Raw genomic sequence first — 23,127 nt, forward strand, 5'->3', positions numbered from 1 at the left:
ATGTTTAGCTTACATGTTTCTGTTCCACATAGGAACTGCTAGGACCTCAGTCTGTTCCCTTCCGTCTGCTCCTGACCAGCTGGTTTCCAGCTGGGTTTGGCCAGTGGGGGCACTGAGGACATCAGGAGGCAGGAGGCAGGGAAAAGCCACCCTGACTCTGATGGCATCAGTCGCAGTGGCCGCAGCTGGCTCGGTGGCAGCGATGGCGGGAGGAGCCGCTCGGCGAGGGCATGTGGGCCCAGCTCCCCTACAGAGCAGCTTCCTGACCCCTGGGTAGCACCCTTGGCTCACCTTTGTCCCTCCAGGCCTTCTGACACCACTGTAACCAGCTCCCTCCCTTATAACTGCTCTGCCTGGAATATCTCCAGTGGTTTCCACTCTCTTGGCTGGCCACTGATTGCTACGGTCAGGGACAGGGGTGACTGCTGGGCCTGCTACTCTCCCAGCAGGTGGTCTCCCTGCCAGCGGCTGCCAGGGCGGTCTGCTGGGATCAACAAAGGGCACACAGGGCAGAGACGGGATCTGGTCCTGATTCTGTCTGCCCTAGGAGCTCTTAACCACCAGGCCATAGCAACTTCTCATTAGGGACCTACTGGGATTGGAGGCAGACAAACCTCGAGGGCTTGGGGAAGCTCTAGAGAATTATGTCTCAGAGTGGCCGTGGGATCCTGAGTGCTTCTAGATCATCTGGGCCGGAAAAGCAACCAGCTGGGATGACACAGCTTGTCCAGGAAGCAGGACTACACTGACTCCCGACACCCCCAGAGCCTGTGTGATTTGAGGATCTCTCTCCCCACAGGTCCCGCGGGAGCGGCGGCAAACCTACCCACAGCCACTCCCCTCTCACTTTCTTCCCGCTTTTGTCACATGCCTCACACGCCCTTCCCAATCACAGTCACCCCTTTCCCAACATCGGGGACTGGTTTGGTCATGGGACCGCAGCACAACCCTGGTCCATGAGGGGTAGGGCCTTTGCTGGGAGACTGTGCAGAGAGGTTTCTGTGTCTCTGAAAAGAGACACAAGGGAGACATCTAACCATTTGCTGTTCTGGAATGGCTGAGAAAGTGACACCTGGAGCTGTTTCAGCCACCTGGCCACCATGGGGGAGCTGCCAACACCCGAGGATGGCAGGATGGAAAGGTGGGAAGGGCCTGTGTCATTGCGGGCCCAAATATAATCACAGGGCTGCTGGATTAACCACTCCAGAAACACCCGATGCCTCAACTTCTTGTTAGATGGTGCAGTAATTTCTGTTGTTTCAGTTATTTTTAGTTGGGCCTTCTGTTATCTGCAGCCAAAAGCATTCTACCTGACATATTAGGCCAACCAGATGAAGTTCCCTGTCCTTTTTAAACTTAACATCTTGGGATTCACCTTCTCTTGGCAAAGAAGGAAACAAAGGCTTGGCAAGAGGGGAAATGTTCAAGGTCACACCGTACGTGCGTGAGAAAACCAGGCTGTCCAGTCGGCGGCATCCTCCCCCACTACACCCTTTTGCGCAGTGATGGACGTCAGTGCCAACAGTTCTAGCTTCTAAGAAATGTTAGTTTTCTCACCCACCTGCAGCTTCTCTGACTAGAGGGTTGGATGAAGACGGCCCTAGGTGATTTTCCACCCTGCAGCCGCCCCTCTGCACACAGAACCCAACAGGACATGCAAGTCTGAGCGGGGGCAGGACGGTCTTCCCCAGCGCGTAATCAGCAGTGACGGCGCTTCCAGCTTTGGTGGGCCACCCAGCTCCTGTGCCCCCGCTGCGGCTGATCCGAAAGAACAGAGGGAGGTGAATTCAGAAAGTTTCCCTTTCCTTCTGAAATGTGAAAGCTTGCCAGTGCCCAGCTCGATGGTCCTGTGGCTGGGAGACCAGACTCGCATAAACTCCGTGTTTCCCTGGACCTGGTGGTGACTTCAGAGACTCTCCTGGTTGCTGGCCGTCCAGGCACAGAGCCTGGGAGCTCTGTGGGGAGGAGTCGCATCCCAAAGTGAGGCAGAGAAGCCCAGGCAGGAGGGGGTGACGGAGAAGGATCTGGGCCCTCCGCAGAGCGCAGAGCGGCTGGAGATGCAGGCAGAGCCAGAGTCGCAGCAGTACAGTGAGCATTTTTCTTTCCTTTTGTTTTTAACTGACTGTGACTAACTGAGCCCATAAAAGCTGGGCCTTCTCTGGCCTCGCAGTGCTGCCTCTCGGACCCTGGAAAAACAGGTCACATTTGTGAAGTTTGGAGTGAGGGTCATAGGAGGTTCTGCCAGGAGCCTGGCTTTCCTTCGTCCCTAAATCACGCGGACAGTGTAGGCTTGCTGCCTGGTCAGCCAAGGGCTTTGAGCCAACCCTGGCTACCTTACCCAAGAAAGGAGCTTTGGGAAGGATAGCAGGAGGCTCCGGGTTACCCGAGCACAACGACGATAGGACTTCTTATACCACGTGACAGAGAGGTCAGGCGACAGGTCAGCGAGGTCACTGTGGTGCCAGCCTCCAGGGGGCCCAGAGGCCCCCTCCTCCTGCCACTCATGCCCTGTGCGGTTCCTCCGACTCGCAATAGGGCTGGCCCACGGTAGCACCAGGGTCCTGCAGAAATGACAGCATGTGACTCCACGTCTAGGCCATGAACACCTTGGCCGCTTCTCTGCTATCCTCGTGCTTGGCTCCGTCCTCTGGAGGAGGCCGGCTGCCCGGTGGTGAAGGTGCCCCACAGCTCTAGGCAGAGGCCCACCGCGAGGCTCTGAGGCTTCCTGCCAGCAGCCTGCGGGCGAGCCGCCCTAGAATGGGGTCTCCAGGCCCCTCTCAGACTCAGAGGACTGCAGCCCCGACCCAGGACTTCACAGCAGCCTTGGGAGAGAAGCCCCACCAGGCTGAGTGGTGGGCTGTGGGTTTGCATCCACCTGCACAACATCAATGAGTATCTGTCACCTTCCCGGCGCTGCAGAAGAGGCCACAGGTACAACCGAAGTGGCTGCCCTGAGATACAACAAAAAGCCGTCTCCTCAAAGGCAGGGCCGGGAGCCTGCCCAGCTCCACCTGCCTCTGCGAGCCACAGAAGCCCCTGTTCTAGGCCACTTGCCCCGGGGGCCTCGGCCTGGCTTATTCCTCCAGCACAGGGCTCTGCTGTGCCTTCCAAACCGCCTACCAGCGGGCAAGAAGGGGAATCACTCCTCTGCATTGGCACATAACCCTGCCCTACGCACTCATCCCTGGCCCGGCAGCCCTCCCCCAGTCCCATCCAGGACCCAGACAGTTCCTGGCTGCACAGGTGCGCCCAGAGGCCGGGTTTCCAGCGCAGGGGTGCACTGTCAGAGCAAGGCCGCCGGGGCATGATGCAAACCCCGGGCGTAGGGCCCCTTCCTGGGAGGCCCAGGGAGGTCTCCATAACAGCAAGTCCCACAGAGACCCGCTGCCCGCAACACCTTCTGGTGCCAGACTCTCCTGGGGCTTAGGCTTATGCAACGTTTTCTAGGATTTAATTCCCTTTCCCCTTTTAGTCTTTGTTTTCATCATCATATCTGTCTGAATGGATTTTGTGCAGTTCCTAGGCAAGTGGGCAAGAAGTGGATAAGTAGCTGGGAGGCAGATGGTCAGAGGGGACAGCGGGTCAGGCTGCCACCAGTCCTTTGGGGCCAGTGGCTTTCAAACTGCTTTCAAGTCAGGAGCCATTTGCCAAAGGAAAAGAGAGCAGGGAGCCCCCGGAGGTGGAAGGAAGACGCTCCGCCATAAGGTCAGCCCCTCACTGCCAGGCGCGGCCCCAGAGACACCTCTGCGGGACACACGGCAGGGCTCCACGACCAGCCCAGGTGCGCCCAGCTGGCAGCTTCACAAAGCGCTCCCTCAGCTCGGGTGCAGCCACTTGGGGCAGGGAACCCAGAGGAACAGAAACCTGAAGAGCACAGACCTCCCCTTTCTCTCCAGCAAACAAAGCCCGAAGGCACCCCAGAGATCCGGGCCCAGGTGGCTCAGACCCGGGGCGCCGTGCACAGCCTGGAGGCAGTGAGCCGGCACAGTTCCTGCACCCACTGCACGGCTCCCGGCCCCCACCTTGTGGTTCCACACTGGCTTCTCCCGCACTCACGTTCTCGCCAGGAGGAAAAGTGAGGTGACCCCCTCTCCTGGTTGGCTCAGGGCTGACGGGTTCCCAGGACGCAGGACGTCCAGAGCTAAAATCCGGAAGATTCTCAGGCAAACCAGGAGAGTTGGTGCCCTGGACCCTCCCTTAAGGACACTTTTTGGAAGTCATACCAAATGATTCTTTCACCACACTGGCCAAAACCTACTCAGATGGCCTCATCCAGCTGCGAGGGAGGCCAGGAAATGTCAGTTTTATTCTGGGCAACCATATATTCAATTACACACTTTTAAGAAAAGAGGGCAAACCAGTTTTGGGGGCCAGCAGTCAGTGCCTGCAGGTCGGCCTCTCCCCCCCACCCGTCGGAACCTGCTCCTGCCCTCTGAGCACTTCCTGCCTCAGCAGAGGCAGGCCTTTCGCTCAGCTCTGACCTTTATTTTTCGGCCTGGCTGCAGTTAAAACTTCCCCTCAGCAACACAGCTTCCGGCTATCCTGGGTGTCCTCACCCCAGCCGGTCCTAAGTCCAGTCAGGAGATATGGAGGGACTGCTGGAGACAGAGCCTCCTTACCAGCCCCATCAGGCTGCCCTCCAGGCCAGGCGCCAGGCTTCCTGCTGACTAGCCCCAAAGGCAGGGAAGCCTCAAGGCACAGAGGCTGCGAACAGCCTCCCCTGGCCCCTCCTCCTCCCTCCTCAGACTTCAGGTGCTGACGATGGTTACAAGGCCTACGTCCAGGAGCTTACAGACTAGCCCCCGGGGCAGACGGTTAAACAATCCTATACCACAGGTGTGACAAGGACCAAGCTAGGAAAGCCAGGTGCTATGGAAGGACCTAGAATAACTTCCCAATCCAGGGTGGGGATTCAGAGGGCTTTCTAGAGCACAAGACCAAATTGGGTCCTGAGGGATGAGTAGGAGTTAGGTCCTAAGGGATGAAAAGAATGAGCCAAAGGAGAGAAGGGCGTGTCCAAGTATACGGAGCAGCTGGCAGATGAGCCACAAGGCAGGAGAGACTGGGACCTTCAAGGGACTGGCAGCAGCTCTGGGATCCGAGCTCAGATCCGTCGGGGCAGCTCCAGGAAGCTGCTAGAGATAAAATGGTCGGGCGGGGGAAGGGGCATGGGGGCTGGACCACAGCCGTCCTCATGAGCCATGATAAGGAGCTGGCACTTTGCCCGACAGCACGAAGTTGGCCCTGTGCCTCTTAACCACCCCGTTGCCCCCACACTGCTCTGCTGCTGCCCAGGCTTGTGCTGGGTCAGTCCCGCATGATCTGGCCCGGCGTGCCGTGGCTGATAGCGGACAATGAGGCGCAGCTGGACGCCTAGGAAGGTATCCTTCCTGGTCAGGAGAGCTGAACAGGAGCCACCCCTGCCCGCTGCTCCATGGTGGGGTGACAGCTCACTTTGTCAAGAAGTGTCCCGCCCCCAGGGCACATGTGCCACTTCTGGAACCAGGTCCCTGCTTCCGCATGGCCTGTCAGCCCATTCAGCAGGACCTCAGGGTGAAGGGCCCAGGAGGCCCCTGCCAGGGAAACGCAGCTGGTGGGCATCCGGTCCTGTGGGGAGGGCGTATGTCGGCCCCCAGTGACAGTCCGTGGAGCTTCCCGAGCTAGGAGCCACTTGCTCACTGGCAGGCAGGCAGTGAGCGTCTTGGTGGGGCCCCCCTGAAGGATGCAAGGTATAATGATTTGGTGTCTCTCCTTATTTTGTCTGATTCAATTTAAATCTGACTCTAGGCCTCTATTGCACTGAACTGGCAGGAAATTCAAGTGCAGACATTGCTGACCTTCCCTCCCCTGACGCCAAAGTAAGATGCCGGGACTTAGCACTAAAGCTCTGGGCAGCCCTCTGGTCACACCAGCCACGGCAGGGCTCCCCCCACCCCACCAGCCCTTGTGCCCCCTGAGGCGGGGGCCGCGGCTGATGCAGAGCGCCCCTCAGGGGGTGGGAACCGTGGGGAGGAGTGTGAGCTCGGGCCTGGGTGTGCCTGGCAGCTAGTCCCTCCGCAGCCGCCTAGACCTCCCGCTCTGCCCCTCCCTGCCGCGGGGAAGACCTCTCCCTCTCCAGCCTTGCTGATCTCCAAGGCCCATGCTTCCTTTCTTCTCCTTCCAGGACATGTCACACAGTCTCCGTAAAGAGTCAAGGTTATTACAAAAGACAGCAAGAGCCACTGGCATGCAGAAGCTTCTGTGCTCTGATCACCAAAAATACCCAAGGCAAGGAAAGACCGAGGGACTGGCTTCCGGCTTGAAAGAGCCAGGGGAAGGGAAACACACAGCGAATGGGGACCCGCCAGCATCTCAGCAAGTCACCTGCTCTGCGGCTCCGTGAAGGGCGCGTCTCGCTGCGCAGTGCCGCTGCGGTCCTGGCTGTCGGCTCCCACAGCTCTCTCTCTCCTGCCGGCCCGGCCCTACCCGGCGACTTTCCCCGGCTTGAGCTGCCCTCACGCAGCGTTTCCCTGGAGCCCCTGGACCCCCTAAGCTGCGGCTGTGTCAGTCAGCCTGCATGAAGTCATGCTGAACAACAGACGCACTCAGACTCTCGGTGGCTCACAACCCCCGGGGTTTCTCTCTCACTCACAGCGTATATTGGCTCGGAGTTGCTCGGTTCTGTGTGCCATCTCCATCCTGGGGTCCAGGCTGAGAGAGAAGCCCCTCTCTGACTCGTGATGACCTCTAGGGAGGCAGGCTGGTCTGGCTGCACTTAAATAGGCCTGGGTGGAAACCCCTGCCTCCTAACAGTTAATGGGGCAGCACCTCTGTGACTTAAGACGTGGCTTTGTCCCCATTTTACAGAAGAGAAATCCGAGGCTCAGAGAGATTGATCGTCTGGCCCAACATCACACAGGGACATGAAGAAGCAGAGCTGTCTGGCTGCAGAAACCTCACTGCCCCTCAGTGATCCTCATGGGCTCCTGCGAATTAGACTCAGGCCCTGCCAGTTAAGCGTGGTGGGTTGAGCATGTGCACTTAGCACTGCTTCCTCTCAAAGCCCCACTGAAAAGAAAGTGGACAAGTAAAACATCAATAAACCAATAAGGACAAAGAGATTGAGAGCAGCCACAGTAGACGTAAGAGATGTTAACAAAGTTCTGGAAGATGAGAAGCAGGGCGAGGGGAGCAGGGGTCCCTGTTGCTGCAGAGGGTGGGGGGCGAAGGCAGGGCTAAGGCCAGGCGGCCGGGCTGGAGGCCCATTCGACCAGCCCAAAGGGCCAGGTGACTGTTGTCCCCCCAACAGAAAACGAGTTTTATTCTGAGATCGAATCAGGGTAACGGGCACAGTGCAGGGCACGAGGCTCAGTATTTTAAAAGAGGCATTAAATGAAAGTGCATGAACTGAATGTGGGCCACCTCTCCTTTCCCTTCGTGCCACTCCATCCCCAGAAATCTCTGCCCCTCAGGCGGGAGCCTGGAACATTCTTTTCAGATCTGTAAGTGCTGACAGTTGGGAGTTCCCCAGGGGAATGTCTAGTCCCACCCGATGACCTCATACTGAGACCCGCCAGCTGATAAGCTTCCCAGCCCCCAGAATCCTAACAACCCTTCAGGGCCTCCTTGGTATGTATGAATGAAAACCAGAGGATCACCATGTATCTGAGGAAAGCATCCAATGTGAAAGACAGAAGTAAAAACAAACAAAACTAACAAGAAATGGAAGGCACAGAGAGAGACAAGGCAGATGGTCAGAGAAGGCGGATGGTCAGAGAAAAATGCCTTAAAACGATTCATATACTCAGAGCTGTGGGAAACAGTATGACATCCATGAAACAGAAAAAAAAAACAAGGAGTTAAAGACAAAAAAAAGCTAAGGAGTACAACGCTTTCGAAAATTAAAATGACGGTAGCAGGAAAAACATTGTTAGAGAAGTTGGAAGATAAGTTGAAGGACAATTTCCAAAAAGCAAACAAAATCACAAAGAAAGAGACAACAGAAGAAAGGTAAGAAAAGAAGATAAATTCAGAGGATCCAACATCAAATATAGTTCCAGAAAGATACAATAGAGGAAATAAGAGAGAGGAAATTATCAAAGGAATGATACAACTTCCAGGAACTCAGTCACATGAATTTGCGCAAAGTCCCACCTAATTCCCAGAACAGTGAATGAAAGAAGATCCATTATGATGTTAGAACACCAAGGATAAAGAAATGATTCTAAAAGCTTCCAGAAAGAGAAAAGCAGTTCATATACAAGGGACCAAGAATCAGAATGAAAAGCATCAGATTTCTCAGCTTCAACATTGCCAGCCCAAATGCATCTGGATAAAGTCTTCAAAACTTTTAAGAGAAAATGATCCCCAAACCTGAATTCTACTCCCTGCCGAATAAGTCATCAGGTGTAATGATGGAACAGGGGCATTTTCAGATGTGCGGTGCTTCAGAAAAATCTCGTCTCCTGTGTACACTGTCTTCTCCAAAATAGGGGAGCAAACCAAGAAAGAGAAACACAAGGAACCCGAAAACAGTGGATCCACATGGGAGAATGGGGAAGGGGAAGCCCCGCGACAGCTGGGCTGCAGGCTGGAGTCAGAGGGTGGACGGTTCCAAGAAGAACCTCCCCAGGAACAAGTGAATCAGACACATGGTCTGATGTGTTGACCCTACAGAAACTAGGTCTCCAGGTTTCTGGCTTTTAAAGAAAATAATGTTGTTGTTTTTTAATTTGGGGAAATGAATGATGGTTACAAGAAAACTAAGCAATGAGAAGGGGGAAACCATGTGTTGTATGAATTTGAAAATGTAACTATTTTTCACATTCTGACATTTCTGATATGGAGAAGCATCCTGAAAACAGTGGAGTGTCCAGTTTAGTTGGGAGCATCTTTTCTTAGAAGTGCATAAATAATGGTGCGTTTTATAGTCTTAGACTGGGAGGATTTTAGGGTATCTCCAGAAGGAAAGAAATGTAATTACAGTGTGCTACGTGGCTCACAAATGAACAAGACATATAGCCATACAGCAGTGAACTAGCACTAAAGGAATATGGCTTTTATCACAAATTGTGATATTAGCACATTGGGAGGCTGAAGGTGAGCGGGGCAGGGGGGGTATAAAGGAATTAACACGTCCTCTACCGTGATGGCAAGTAAAAGGACAACAGCTAAAATCAAGAATTCAAAAAAAAAATAGCAGTGTGCATATATTATTTAGAAATCTACGATTAATACCAGAAGAAGTGACCAAGAAGGTTTGAAGTCAGGGAATTCCAGGGATGGGCGGGTGGGGTAGGGGTTGCTAGAATTTTCTTCTGTGGTTGTCATTGTTATAAACCCCATGGTACCATTTGACATTGTTAGTCCTGTTTGCGGAGTCCTCTGATTAGAAAGGAAGGAAAAAGAAGTGAGGGAAGGAGGTAGTAAATTGGAGATTCTCCCCAGATCTGGCCCCGGTCCAGAGGGTTGGGGTGACGCCCCACGAGGTCCGATGGGAGGGCAACTGCCACCGTGAAGGGCCCGTCGTGGGGGCGTAACCCCTCCTGCAGTGGGATGGTCCGTGCTACCTGGAGAATTTCATTTTCAGGTCCTAGCCTGCTTCAGAGGCTCTGACCTCAAAGGGAGGAGGCTCCCTCCAGCAGCGGCCTCCCCAGGCGCCCCGGGGCTCTGCTCTCTGCAGCCGGGAGCCCGAGATCCAGCCTGGGGTGAGGCCATCCTTCCTGCCGAAGCAGGGGACCCGATCTCTCTCTGCGCCCGGTGCTGCAGAGGCGGGAGCAGCCAGTGCACCCGCCCCACCTAGTGGAGGAACGAATACTGCAGCCCGGTCACATCACACAGCCTCCGTCCACTATCCTCTGGGATTCGGCACATCGGGAATTTGAATGAGCACCAAAGGGTTAGCTTGTCTCTGTTCCGGGGTCTCTGAGGCCTTGGCTGGGGAGACTCAGTGGGCGGGGAGCTGGAGCCACTGAAAGGCTGCCTCCCTCAGAGCTGGCATTTCGGCTGGGATGACGTGAAACCCGCTAACTCGGTGCCTACATGTTACCCTTCGAGGAAGGCCTGGGCTCCCTCGAAGCACGCAGCCTCCGAGCAGTGAGACCTCTTCTGTGCTGGATCAGGTTGCCAGGAGTGAGTAGCCTAGTGCTACTCAAAGCCCAGAGCTGCCTGGCCTTTGACGGCCAGTGCTATGGGCTAAATGTATGGGTCCCCCTAAAGTTCCTATGCCGCATCCTAATCCCCAGCGTGATGGTACTTAGAAGTGGGGCCTCTGGGAAGTGATCCACTTTAGATGAGGGCGTGAGAGCGGAGCTCCCTGGTGGGGCTGGTGCCCTTCTGCGAGGAAGCCATGACAGAGCTCTCTCTGCCACCTGAGGACCCAGACTGGCTATCCCAGGCAGTATCCTTTTGATTACAAAGTAAAAGGAACCTTCTCATATTAACTCATTAGAGGGGATTTGGGGAAAGAATTCAGCTCTCACTGAATCTGTGGAAAAGCTGAGCAACCAGGCAGCAGAAGGATAGGAATGAGACCAGCTCCAAGCCAGCCCCGCTCTGGTGACTGAGCTTCCAGCTCTGCCTCTGGGGTTTTTGGTTCAGATTCTTCCCCAAGAATCTGAAGGGCAACTGGCCAGGCTAGGATCTGGCTTCTCCTGTGTCAGATGTTCAGTCCTGGTTCAGTCAGCACAGCCATGGGGATGGAGTCTCATGACTCCAACATAAAAGCACGGTGGCACAGACCCTCTGTGCAGTGGGTGTAAAAATTTTCAGAAAAGTTGAGCAGGGGCAGACACCCTCAAAATGTTGTTTAGGGTCCTGTTCAAAGTCAGAGCTCACCAATTCAGAATCAGAAGTAATTTCAAGTGGGTGATACTCTCCATGTGGTTGTACAGAGGTCAAGACTATTTCAAATTCTGCTGGTGGCAGGGGCTTGAAGTGAGGGGCCGGCAGCTGGGCAAGCAGGGCCCTGGGAAAAAGCGGTGGCACGCTGGGGAATGCAAAGTTCACGGGGTCGCCCACTGGGGTGCACATTGTTTAGGTCAGAGCTGCCCACAGGCTGGATGACAAGTCACATCACACTTGTGTCAAAGTGGGGTTTTTTCATGCAGTTTTTAAACTATACTTTTAAATTTTGGAATAGCGTGAGATTTACAGAAAGGCACATGAATAATACAGAGTTCCCGTATCCTGTGCCCAGTTTCCCGTATTATTAATACCGTACATCACTGTGGCACACTGTCACAACTGAAGAACCATGTTAACGCGTCTTTAACTAGACTCCATACTTTCCTGGGATTCCCTTTCTCAGTTATTCCCTAGTGTCACTTTTCCGTTCCAGGATCCGACCCGAGGCACCTGTATCTGTCCCTTAGGGCTGCAGCAACCAGGGACCACAAACTGGGCTTAAGCCAGCAGACAGGTGTTCTCTCATGGTTCTGGAGGCCAGAAGCCCTATCTTGGGGGCAGGCTCCCCGTGGTCCTCAGACCAGCACGGGGGGCAGAGGGGCCATGTCTTGGAGCTGATAACTGCCCATCTTTACATGGCCTTTGTGTATCTCTGTCAGTGTGTCTCGTTTCCCTCTCTTCCTATTATTTCACATCATTGGATTTAGGGCCCACCCCAAATCCAAGATATTCTCATCTTGAGATCCTTAATTAAATCTGTCAGACCCTATTTTCAACTAAGGTCACATTCACCGTTTCCAGCAGTAGGGATGTGGCCGTGTTTTTTCAGGGACACACCTGAGCGCGCTGGTACCGCGGTACATCCAGCCATCGCGCCTCCTTGGGCTCCTGGGGGCCGGGCCGGGGCGGTTTCTCAGACTTCCCTTGCTTCTGATGATCCTGAGAGTTTTGGGGAGTATGGGCCAGGCTGTTTGTAGACTCTGGCTCAATTTGAGCTTTTCTGATGTTTTTCTCATAGTTAGACTGGGGTTTTTGGGCTTTGGGGGGGAAGACTGCAGAGATGGAGCGCCCTTCTCGACGCAAGGTCATCAAGGTTGTCTGTATCCACTAGACTGGTCACTGATGGTGCTAACCGGGCGCCTGGCTAAGGAAGTGTTTGCCAGGCTTCTCTACTGCAAAGTTACTTTCTTATTCCCCCCATTTCCAAACTGTGTGCTTTGGAAGCAAGTCACGAAGCAGCAGGACAAGAGCCTTTCATCTGCAAAGGGCTCTCAGTGTGGACGTTTGCTGCTGTTCCCGAGGCAGGTCACTCATGACACTCACGTGACTGAAAGGGGTTCCTTACCAGACCACCCCACCAGGACTTGATTCAAAACAATAAATGTATCTTGTATGTTGATTACACTAAATACAGAGGAACACAAATCTACATATTTCAAGAAACCTCATGTAGGTGAAGATGTGTGATCACGTTCAAGTATCTGGTACAAATTAAAATGGCTTTTTAAATGACCGAACTAGGCTTTAGGTGAAAACAAAATCCTATCACCACCTGTGGGTAACACAACGTCACAATGTACTCTGTGTTCAACATCAAAGAGCCCCGGGAAACGCCACTGGCCAGGCCGCCCGTGGACGCCCGCATAGCTCTGCTGACGCTCGTTCTCCCCTCCCCTCTGCTCAAGATCCCCTCAGCAGGAGCCACCTCCAGTCTCTGCTGGGCTTCCCCTCCTGGGCAACTCTCTTCTCTAAGGCAGATGCCAGTTCTTTACCTCACTGCAGAGCCTGGCTCACTGCTGTTGCCTGCCTAGCTCAGAGCTTGGCGCATAATGGGTGTTTGAGACTGAGCTGTGTCCCCCCAGGGTCATATGCTGAAGGCCTCACCTCCATTCCTTTTGATGGAGTTTGGAGGTGGGGCCTTTAGGAGGCAATTAGGGTTAGGTGAGCTCATGGGGTGGGACCCCCATGATGGGATTAGCGCCCTTCAGAGAGCTTGCTGTCCCTCTCTGCCATGTGAAGACACAGTAAAAGCAGCGGGGGCGTCTGAAAGTAGGTGCGAGGCTCCAGGAGGAACTGTCCGGCGGCGGGTGAGCCGCAGCAGCTCCAGGGCCCAGGAGAGGGGGAGGGAAGCTCAGCCGGGGCCGGGGGCCAGGAAGCTGTACAGAGGGAAGGTGCATGTGCGGGACCCCAGGCTGGGCCCAGGGGGGACCAGGGTGCCAGCTGGATGGGGGGGAAAGAAGAGGAGGCAGAGTGACCCTGAGAATCTATGTTCTTGGAGGACGGACATGGGGGAACAGAAAGGGGGAACGCAGGGGGGATCCTTCATTCACTTGCACACTCGCTCAGCCTCTGCCCCTTCACCCAGCCCCTTTCCGACCGTGCAGCTGAGGTGGGTCGCAGCCCTGTGGCACCCCCGAGGACAGGCCTGGAGAGGGATGGTGGGGACAGCCGCTTCCTGGGGAAGAACAGCCCCCAGGACACACAAAGATGTGCTGTCCCCTCTACGTGCAGATGGTGTGGTTGTAAAATCCACAGCAGTTGTCCAGAGCCATGGGGCTGAACTCCAGGCTGCTGCAGAAAAGAAGCAGAGGCTGCAGTGTGAACTCCAGTCCAGGCCTGGCTCTGCTGGCCTCTATGGGCTGTGCAGCCCTGGGAAAGTTGCTCCATGTCTCTGGTGCACCCTTTCTCCCCAAAGTTTGGTCTTCAAGCTCCACTTCCTCCTCCCCAGCCTGCATCAGCACTGTACCCTTCACCCTCGTGCCAAAGGTACCTCTGGGCCCTGGGGCCTGCTGCACCCGTCACTGCCAGAGCCCAGAGCACGCGCAGGCCCTCACCTCTGAAAGACCTCGTGGCAGCACTGGTACACCTCAAAGCTGCTGCTGCTGAGCGTGGTGTTCAGGAGCGCGGCGCAGTCAGCCTCGGCCCCCCTGGGCACATAGAGGATCCCTGTGCAGGGAAGGCAGCTGGTGCGAGGGCTCTATGACCCCACTGCTGACCCCCAGGGATTCCAGAGGCCAGAGCCCCGGACCAGGGCTCCCCAGGCCTGCACTCACCTGCCATGCAGGCGTTCACCAGGGACACACAGGCGCCCGTGAGGAGTGCCCAGAGCACAATCTGGGAGAAGTCGCTCCTCCGGTCTGGAGCCATGGAGGCTGCGAGGGAACAGCAGGGCTCAGGGCCAGGAAGCTGTGAGCCTCCCTGCCCCTGCCCTGACTTCCAGCCATGCTGCGGACTCCCCTTCCTCTTCTGGGGTCCAGAGCAATAGAGGCCCTCCTTGGCCTAACTTGGGTCCTAGGTAGCACACACACCTGCCACCACTGGTGGGAGATTTGGGAAAAAAACATGAGTTTGGAGTTAGGCAGACCTGGGATTAAATACAGGCTCAGCCACTTACTAGCTGAGTGACTGGGGCCATCCCTTCACTTCTTCAAGACTCAGTTTCCCTCCCTGTAAGACAGTGTGACTACACCTCCAGGCAGGGGGCTGTGAGGAGGGAAAATGGTTTTGTAAAGAGCTGAGAGCTATGCAGAGGCTTCCTGCCCAGGCCCCTCCAGGGCTGCCTATCCATCTTGGGCATGGAACTGGCAGGCCCAAGTCTGGGGGACAGGCCAGTACAGCCCCTCCTGTCCCTCCCCAGACCCCTGACCCAGGCTTGGCCTGCAAGGCTAAGGTGCTAAGCTCCTGGGGCCCCAGCGGCAGAGAAATCATGACATTCTGGGGCTGGGAGGGACCTCCATGGTCCTGTTGTTCAGGCCCTGCCTTAGCTGAACGGGAGCCACAGATGCTCAGGAAGTTGTCTCAGAGCTAGGATGGGAGCCCAGGTCTCGGATTCCCCAGCGTGCTGGGAAGGCCACCACGAGACTCACTCAGGCCTCCCAGCATGATCCCGATGGAGCTGAAGTTGGCGAATCCACAGAGGGCATACGTCGTGAGGATTTCTGCTCTGACCTGAAAACACAGAGGAGTGAGGGGGGTGCTTCCTTCCCACACCACCCATTCCCTGGCCATAATTTCATCCACTTCCTGTGTGTCTTTGGCCTTTGAGGGTCTCGGTGCTTGCCTCTTCCCAGGCCTCGCACACCCACCTCTAAGCCAGGTCAAAGCCCCCTCCTTGACCCCTTATCCCAATTGCCTCGACCCCCTTATCCCAATTGCCAATCTCTCCAGGTATGGCCCAGGCCTGCCCAGTTCTACTCTGACCCTACTAAGCTCTGCACCCAGCGCCGCCTGACACTAGGGAGTCTCAGGCTCTAGTTTGCTGTGAGTGCCTCTAGCCAAGAGCCTCCGAGGTGCTGCCGTGTGCAGGGAGCCTGGCCAACCTGGGGCCTGGGCTTGTCCCCGCCCACCAGGCTCAGTTAGTCATCGGTGTTTTTAGGTTTCAGCTTCTCCACTGGAACATGGGAAAACAGTACCTGCCAGGAGGGCTGCTGTAAGGATGATACAATGCAAGGAGGGGTTGAGGCAAAGACACTCCCCTTCTCCTCTGCTCTGCACACTTGTATTTCCCAGAGAGAGGTGTTAAGAGCCAAAAATTGAACAATTGAAAAAAAAAATTGGCTTAGACCCATACCTCATACCATATAAAAAATCAATTCTAGAGCATTGAAGCAGATAAATATTAATATTTTAAACATCAAAGAACAACAAATATAGGAAAATAACAATTACAGTTACAAGGTTTTGGGTAAATTATTACTCCCATTTTGGGGAGGAGCAAACTATGCCGAGAGGTTGAGTAATTAAGGATGTTCACACAGCATGAGGGCAGCTGTGCCAGAATTTAAACTCGGTTCTGTCTCTCTCCAAAGCTCACGCTTTTAACTACTTAACCATATTGTTTCAGGAATTTCACATTTAGCAAATTTCTGGAATGGGGATAACTTTCTAAGTTTAGAAATAATAGAAGAAATCACACAGGAAGAGATTTGGTGTAAGATCGACCTTGAAAGAAAAAATCCCTGAATACAAAATGAGGCGGGAACAAAATAGACTAGGAAAAATATATGTAGAAAGTGAATCAGAGAAGGTTAATGTCTTTATAATATACAGAGTTCGTACAAATTGATGGAAAAATATTAAGGCACCCAGACCCTGCTTCTCCCCTGCAATCACCCTCCATACACCAGCCTGCAAAGTATTAAAGTGTAAAAAGTCGAGTCTTCCGTGACGACCTGCCGCTCTCTTTTGCAGTCGCCACCTGCTCTGACTGCAGCTCTCTCAGTTCTCCAAGCAAGTGCTTCTCACCCTCGGAGCCTCTGCACGTGCCTCTTTCTTTGCCTGGAAGGCTCTCCCCGGCCTCTCGCGGCCCCTTTCTTCCCTCCAAGTCTTGGCCTAAATGCCACGCCTCAAGGAGGCCTTTTCTGACCAGCCCAAAGGAAGTCCCCTCCCTGTTTCCTCTTCTTGTTTCTTTCACAGAACTTACTACAAACTGTGGCTACTTTACTCTGTATTCTTTGCTTCCTTGCGCTTTGCCAGTGTCCTTCCCTAGATGTACCCCACATGGTCCCACAGGGACCGTGACTGTCGGATTCCCCTTTTTATCCCTGGCACCTAGCAGAAGGCCTGGCACCTCAGAGGTCTCCACAGATAATGTGGAAGAAGTGAAGTTCATTAAAAAAAAAAAAAAAGCCCTGAAGGAGCATATTGTCCCTTATCTTTGGAGGAGAGAGTGAACCTGGAGCTGAGGATGAGAAGTGAGGGGATATCGCGTTTTTTTATTACATACAAACTTTTCTTTAAAAAGTAGAGAGTACATTCCTTTACAATCTAAAATATAATTTAAGACAAGAAAAAATATTCTGTGTTAAATCTTTCTAGTAGTCCAAGAAATGCAGATGAAAACAATGAGCTGTTATCTGGCCCTTAAAGCAGCAAACCTGTTTTTAAAGAGGCTATTCATGCTGCTTGGCGTGCGGTAGAATGAGGGCGCACGGGCGGGCGCAGCTGGGGCGATTCCTGCAGCCTCAGTCCTTTGGGAAAGTTACTGGCAGAAACCACGGAGGATTCCCGCCATGTGAGTCAGCCAACCCACATCTGGGAAAACTCCCGAGGGAATGATCCGAGAGGAGGGAAAGTTCTGTGCGCAAAGCTCTGCATGTCAGCACTGGGAATAGAAGCCAGATAATGGAAGCAACCATAATGGCCCAACAGCAGGGGATCAGTTAAATATGTTAGAACACACATATCCAAAATGATGCTTATGTCGTAAGAGTAGGTGGGAAAAAAAGCTGGCGATAATGCATTTTGGATACCACACTGACAATTACGTAAACTCTCTTAAAAAGAATAGAGGGTTAACATAATGTTCCTCATGTAATTGTAGATTAATGAAACCAAAATAAAAAAAAAAAAGAAAGAACAGAGGAAAGTAAAACTTTCTATTATAAAATAAATTAGTCTCAGGAATGAAAAACTACAGTATAGGGATTATAGTCAGTAATATCACAGTGACAGAGGGTAACTACATTTTTCATGGTGAGCATTTAATAATGTATATAATTGTCAAATCACTGTCATAGATCTGAAACCAATATAATATTGTGTATTAACTATATTTCAATTAACAAAAGAAGAGAAGAAAATGTAAAATACAATCACTGTTCTTTTAGGATGGTGAGATAACAGGTAATTTTTTCATCCTGAATGATGTTACATAGAGCATTTATTACTTTAGAGAGGCTCATTTTATAGAACTTTTATGGTTTTTTAAAAAGAAATTTTAACAGAAAGTGCCAATCCCTGAACTGAATCCAATCTGTTGATGGTGAGGTCTCCTAGCTCACTCTCTCGGCCACTGGGTGCTCTCACCTGTCCCATCTAGGGCCAGTGCTCAGAGATCTCCAACAAGGCTCTTTCCTCCCAACACAGCCTCCTAACAGGTCTGCAGGAAGATGGCAGCGAAGCCTGAAGCTGTCGTGTGGCCAAGGACAGTAGGATGTGGAGTGACTCGGCCAGGCTGGCTGCCAGGGGCCCTCAGGGGCAGGCGCATGACAGCCCTGCCACAAGGAGGGGACCGGGAAACTCACTGAGATCCACTGCTTCTTGTCGCCAACCCACTCCTCCACCCCTGCGAGGCGACGCTGCTTGTACTGGGAGAGCTCCTGGTAGGCCACAAACTCGTTCAGAAACAGCTTGATTCCCAGCAGCTCAGCCACCACGGGGCAGTCCTCCCAGGCCACGCCCATCAGGAAGGCCACAGGCCGCAGGACGTAGGAGCAGATGAGCTGAGGCAAAGCAGGAGGCGCTGCTGAGACCAGGGCTGGCCTGGCCTCTGTGGGGTGTCCACCCTCCGCGCCACCCCCGGGGACCGTGCCTCCACAGGCCAGGTGGGGCAGCATACTGTACCTGGAAGCTGAGCTCCGGGATGTCCACCATGGCCCCCAGCCAGGAGAGCGCAGCATTGACGAAGGCCAGCACAGCCAGGAAGGCAATCAGGTTGGCCGCAATGTTAGCCGTGACCCTCACAGCGATGGCGGCCCCGCTGCTGGCTGCCTCTAAGAGGTTCTGAGCATCTCTGTTTTAGGATCAAGAGCCCTCGCTATTGGCCCATCCCCACAAACAGCAGGGCCCCTCATCCTACAGCCTTGGAGAGGAACCTGGGACAAAGTATTTCAGAGCCGAGTGCCCTTGTTTCCCCTCTGACACCCAGAGGGGAAGGGGCTGGTCTGGGCACGAGCATAACACCCAGACCTCCAGCGGGGCCTTGTCCAGTGGGGACCATTAGCCACACGGGTTTTTGAGCACTTGAAAGGAGATTGGTCAGAACTGAGATAAAATGAGTATAAAATCCACACAAGATTTTGGAAATTTAGTGCAAAAAAAAAAGTGAAATAGCTCGTTAATAATTTCTTATGTTGATTACATGTCAAAATGACAAAATTTGGGATAAATTTATTAAAATCACCTGTTTCTTGTAGCTTTTTTAAAGACGGCTACTAGAACCTGTTAGAATTGTGGATGCGGCTCACACTGCATTGCTGTGCGGCTCCAGACCTTCAGGGGGTCGTGAGCTCAGGGCCGCCCACCATACCCCCAAGCACACTGGTCAGAAGTGGGGCCTTTTCAACATTCTTAAAGGCTTAAATGTCACACAACGTTGTTAAGACTGTGATGAAGGGACGTTACGAGGTAAGTGAAAGCAAGGACCATGCTCAGTATGTCAATGTGTGATTCACACACTGGGGGTCAGAACTCAGAGCACATGGAGAAGGCGGCGTGGGCCTTTCATGACCATCTTCAACACACACATGCCAGGCTAGGTCCCCAGGAACAGGCCACTGTCCCAGGCCCTGACCTGCCCGTTGTTTCCTGCTGGTCAGACACTGGAAATCAAGATAAAGTAACTGGACTCTGTTTGTGAAAGAGACACCACAGTGCGGCAGCATGAGAGGATGGGGGGCCCGGCCTGGGGGAAGCCTGGCGGGCAGACAACGGGGCTGAGGCAGCCCCTCCTTGCCCCGGTCTCCTGCTCCAGGCCCTCCCGCTATGCTCACCTCTGCGTCAGCCTCACTCCTTCCTTACTCTTAAACTTGGACTCCTCCACTTCGGGGTAGACCAGCTTGGAGAGGGCCAGGGCGCATGGTGCGGCCATCACAGAGGCAGCCATCAAGGAGGCGGCGTCAATCTGCCAGGGTGAGAATGGGGGTAATGGGAGACAGGAAGTGTTGGGGGCATGGAGTGCAGCCCAGGGCAGCAGGGGACCTGCGTGTGCTGCCCTCGTGGTGTCATCACTACAGATAATAACAGCAGCCATCACTACCTTTTATGTGTAAAGGGTCACAGGCTGTATGTACAGAACCTCATAGTTCCTGCTGGCACTTCTGTAAGTCGGGCAGGGCAAGTAGTGTCACCCTACTTTACAGATAAGGATACTGAGGCCCCAAGGGCTTAAATCTGACTTGCCCAAAATAAAGGAAAAAAAGGAATTCGAACCTATCATGTCTTCTGGCTCCAAGTTCAAGATTCTTCTTTCCCTTCTAGGCCGTCTCCCTTTGACCCCTAACCTGAGGCTGGTTCACCATTGGCTGAGGGTTTGTGACAGTTTCAGACACAGGCACAGAAGCAGGGAGCTGGGAGGGACCCAGGAGGGGACCTGATTCAACCTCATAGTGTTGGAATGTCCCCCCTCTGGAGAAGCCCCTCCTTGAATACTCACTGTGACAGGGAGCCCCCCACTTCAAGGCAGCCCGTCACCCCGCTCTTTGGTCCCAGAGCTCTTCCCCAGGGAATCTGCCCCCTACAAACAGCCACCCTTCAGCCCTGGTCTGTCCTCGGAGCCACGTAGAAGCCCTTCCGGCAGGCCGAGGCTGCGGCCTGCGCCTCTGGATTATCCCCTCCAAACTCTTTATCTTCACCGTGGCCCCAAACCTTTTGCTCCCCTGTTCTCTTCCATAAAAAAGATGGAACATTTGTCCGCCACCCTGTTATTTACCAAATGGGAAAATTAGAACCAACCTAAACATCTAACTACAGACGGGAGATGGCTGAGCACTGTCAAGCGGCCATCCAAAGTGACGGTCACCAAAGCCCCCAGCAGCGGGGGGGATCCCCCGAAACTGCATATAGAGCAGAACCACAATGACGGGGAAACAACGAACTCCAAAACTGCGCATAAAGAGATCGGGAGGATCCACGAAATGCCGACCGACCGTCTGTTCCTGCCTAGTGGGGCCAGGCTGATTTATTTTTTCCTTTCTGCTTTTTTGTGCATTTCTAAATGTCCACAGTGATATATACTGCTTTTATAAACAGAAAAGTAAAACCGACTTCTTTTCCTTAAAGTTTGTGATTTTATCAACTGCAGTTGTTAAATTTTAAATAAAGTAGAAAAAAAGAAGGGGAGATAAGTTTAACTTATACGTTCAGGCTTAAAAAAGCAGAGGGCCAAGGAAGCCCAAGCCAGTCCCAGAAGCTGCTGATGCTGAATGGGGCCTGGGACACTCTCGGAGGCTCTAAAGCCCATATTACGTCCTTTCCTTCTTTTAAGTCCCTTTTGTTTCTGTCAATGGCGAGCAGAAACCTGAGTCGTGTATCGGCACCAGCTCCCACTGCCATCACAGGCCCTGGGCGCACAGGCCCTGCTCCTGGGGGTACCCCAGGCTGGGCTTCGGGACTTCACCGGCCTCCTCTTTGGCTGCCCAGACCCAGTCATGGCCACAGCCTCAGTCCCCCCAGCCGGCCCTTCCCACTCATCCTGGGAAGTGAGGCCTGCAGAGGCGGGCTCCCCAGCACCGGCTCAGCCCGCCCGCCCGCACACGGCCTTCCTCAGGGCTGCGACCTCCCAGCCCTGCCTCCAAGCCCCCAGGGCAGGGTGCCTTCTGTCCCAGCTCCCCAGGGCCCACTCCTGCCCAAGACCTTCCTCCTTCTACCCAAAGGTGTTCCAGGGGTAGGAGGCCTCCATCTGAGTTTTTTGTAAAGATCTTTACTGAGAAGGAAAAAATCTACTCAGTTGTCTTTGTAGTCACAAAACATAAAATGGGCCTGTTTCTGAAGGATGGATTTCGGAACTTAACGTGTCAGGAAAGGACCGCCACTGTTCAACACCATGCCAAGTGCTTTCTGCCTATTATTTCATTAATTCTAAGCTGCTGTGGGGTGGGCAGCAATTCTACCCATTTTACAGATGGGGAAACCAAGCAGCAGACTCCCTCAGCCCAGCTCAGGCCCCCACGGACCCATCCCAGGGGCTCCCACTCTCACACGACTGATGGACGGACCTCGGTGGTTGGCCCTCAGTGTCAGCCTGCCCAGCCTGTGTTCACAATCCAAGGCCCACCTTTGGCCCCTGAGCCAAAGGGGTGAAAGAAAGACTACTTCCTGGGGTTGGCAGAGAGAAGGGTGCCTGCTTGACAGCTTTGGGGACATAGGGTGAAAGGGGAGATGAACGTGGAAATCACAATTGAAGCTTCTAGTCAGGGTAACCCCTGGGAACTCAGATCAGAGAAGGTCTAGACCAGTGTCATCCAGTACAAATATAATGGGAACCACATCTGTGATTTTAGTTTTTCTAGTAGCCAATTAAAAAAGTAAAGAGAAACAGGTGAAATTAATTTTGATTATTTTATTTAACCCAGTATTTCCAAAATATTATCTTTCCACCCATGTAACCAGTATAAAACATACAAAAATAATTGATAGTGATATTTTTTGTATATGTAGTCTCAGCACATCTTAGCTCAGACAACTCGATAGCCAGGTGTGGCTAGTGGCTACTGGTCACACAGCACAGGGCAAGAAATACCCCGGCATTAGTAATAGGCGGGCACAGGAAAAAGGAAGCCAGAGGTTGAGTAACAAGAGAAAGGAGAAGAGAGCAAGCGGGATCTTTCTGGAATTCAGGGGCTGAGGGCAGAGCCAAAGACACAGGGAGGAACTGCTGGGAGGGAGGGCCGAGGGCGAGAGCTGAGCTCCGAGCCCGGGGAGGCTGCAGTGGCGGCCAGGCGCCAGGTGGGGGCAGACGAGGGCTTCTCTGATTCCAGACCCGGGCAGGGGCGGAAGGGAGGGGAGGGAGGTCGGCTAGGTGCCTGGCACCTGGAGCCCTGCGGTAGGGGCCCGGGGCTTCCATACCAGGGCCTGAGAATGCAGATGGGGCGCGTTCCGGCAGCTAAAGGGAGGTGGGAGGCGTGCCTGCCCGGGCCGGGCCTGACCCCTGCCTGAGAAAGGGAGGGAAGGAGACCGAGCCGCAAGGCAGATGGTGGAAAAGGGAGAGGGTTCTTCCAGGCTTTTAGTCTAAGTCATGGCAGCGACGCTCATGCAGGAGAAGGAAAAAGAAAAGGACCGTTCTTTTAACTGGCTGTGGGACCCAGAGCAAAGTTAAGATGGATAAAGGCCATTAAGTCCCGGAATTATTATGGCATCCCTTCCCCAGTATGCCACCATGAAAAAAGTTTCAGGACCAAGGTTACAAGTTTCCTTAACTGAAATATTAAAATTCCTTCCAAAGTTAACTGGTGGGAAGGTTGGGGCGGGGGTGGTGCACCAGCTCTGACGGACCCTCCCGAGGCCGCCGGGAGACAAGCTGTGACCCAGATGATCTATGAAATTCTAGATGGGGGGTGGGGGTGTCGGGCTGAGAAGACAAAGCCCCAGAGCGTGGCTGTGCCCGGACAGCCGGGAGGGTATGCGGAGCTGAGCTCACTGGTGTGGCCCAGGGGTCCCCAAGAAAGGAGAGACTGAGGGCGGGTCGGCTTATCCCCTTGGCCACCCCAAGGTCAGAACTGAGAAAGACAGAAAAAGGTTACAGCA

The 23,127-nt window shown here is 53.6% G+C and overlaps 1 protein-coding gene across 4 annotated transcripts in view; it reads right to left on the bottom strand.

Annotated features, from left to right (window-relative positions):
- Positions 1 to 11,069: 11,069 nt before the first annotated feature.
- SLC28A1 (solute carrier family 28 member 1) overlaps positions 11,070 to 23,127 on the bottom strand; it is a 47,196-nt gene continuing 35,138 nt past the window's right edge. For 3 of the 4 annotated variants that reach the window (XM_073227056.1, XM_073227055.1, XM_073227057.1), the window contains 7 exons: positions 19,377 to 19,507; positions 18,229 to 18,397; positions 17,910 to 18,107; positions 14,751 to 14,832; positions 13,938 to 14,036; positions 13,719 to 13,830; positions 11,070 to 13,455 (listed from right to left, as the gene is read on the bottom strand). In XM_073227056.1, the coding sequence (XP_073083157.1) occupies positions 13,386 to 13,455; positions 13,719 to 13,830; positions 13,938 to 14,036; positions 14,751 to 14,832; positions 17,910 to 18,107; positions 18,229 to 18,397; positions 19,377 to 19,507 (861 nt within the window). In that variant the 3' untranslated portion in view covers positions 11,070 to 13,385. Of the gene's footprint in view, positions 13,456 to 13,718; positions 13,831 to 13,937; positions 14,037 to 14,750; positions 14,833 to 17,909; positions 18,108 to 18,228; positions 18,398 to 19,376; positions 19,508 to 21,946; positions 23,100 to 23,127 lie in introns of those variants that run through there. The other variant, XM_073227058.1, reaches the window with a different exon arrangement.

This window comes from Manis javanica, chromosome 18 (genome assembly GCF_040802235.1).
Source record: "Manis javanica isolate MJ-LG chromosome 18, MJ_LKY, whole genome shotgun sequence".
NCBI classification, from domain to species: Eukaryota; Metazoa; Chordata; class Mammalia; order Pholidota; family Manidae; genus Manis; species Manis javanica.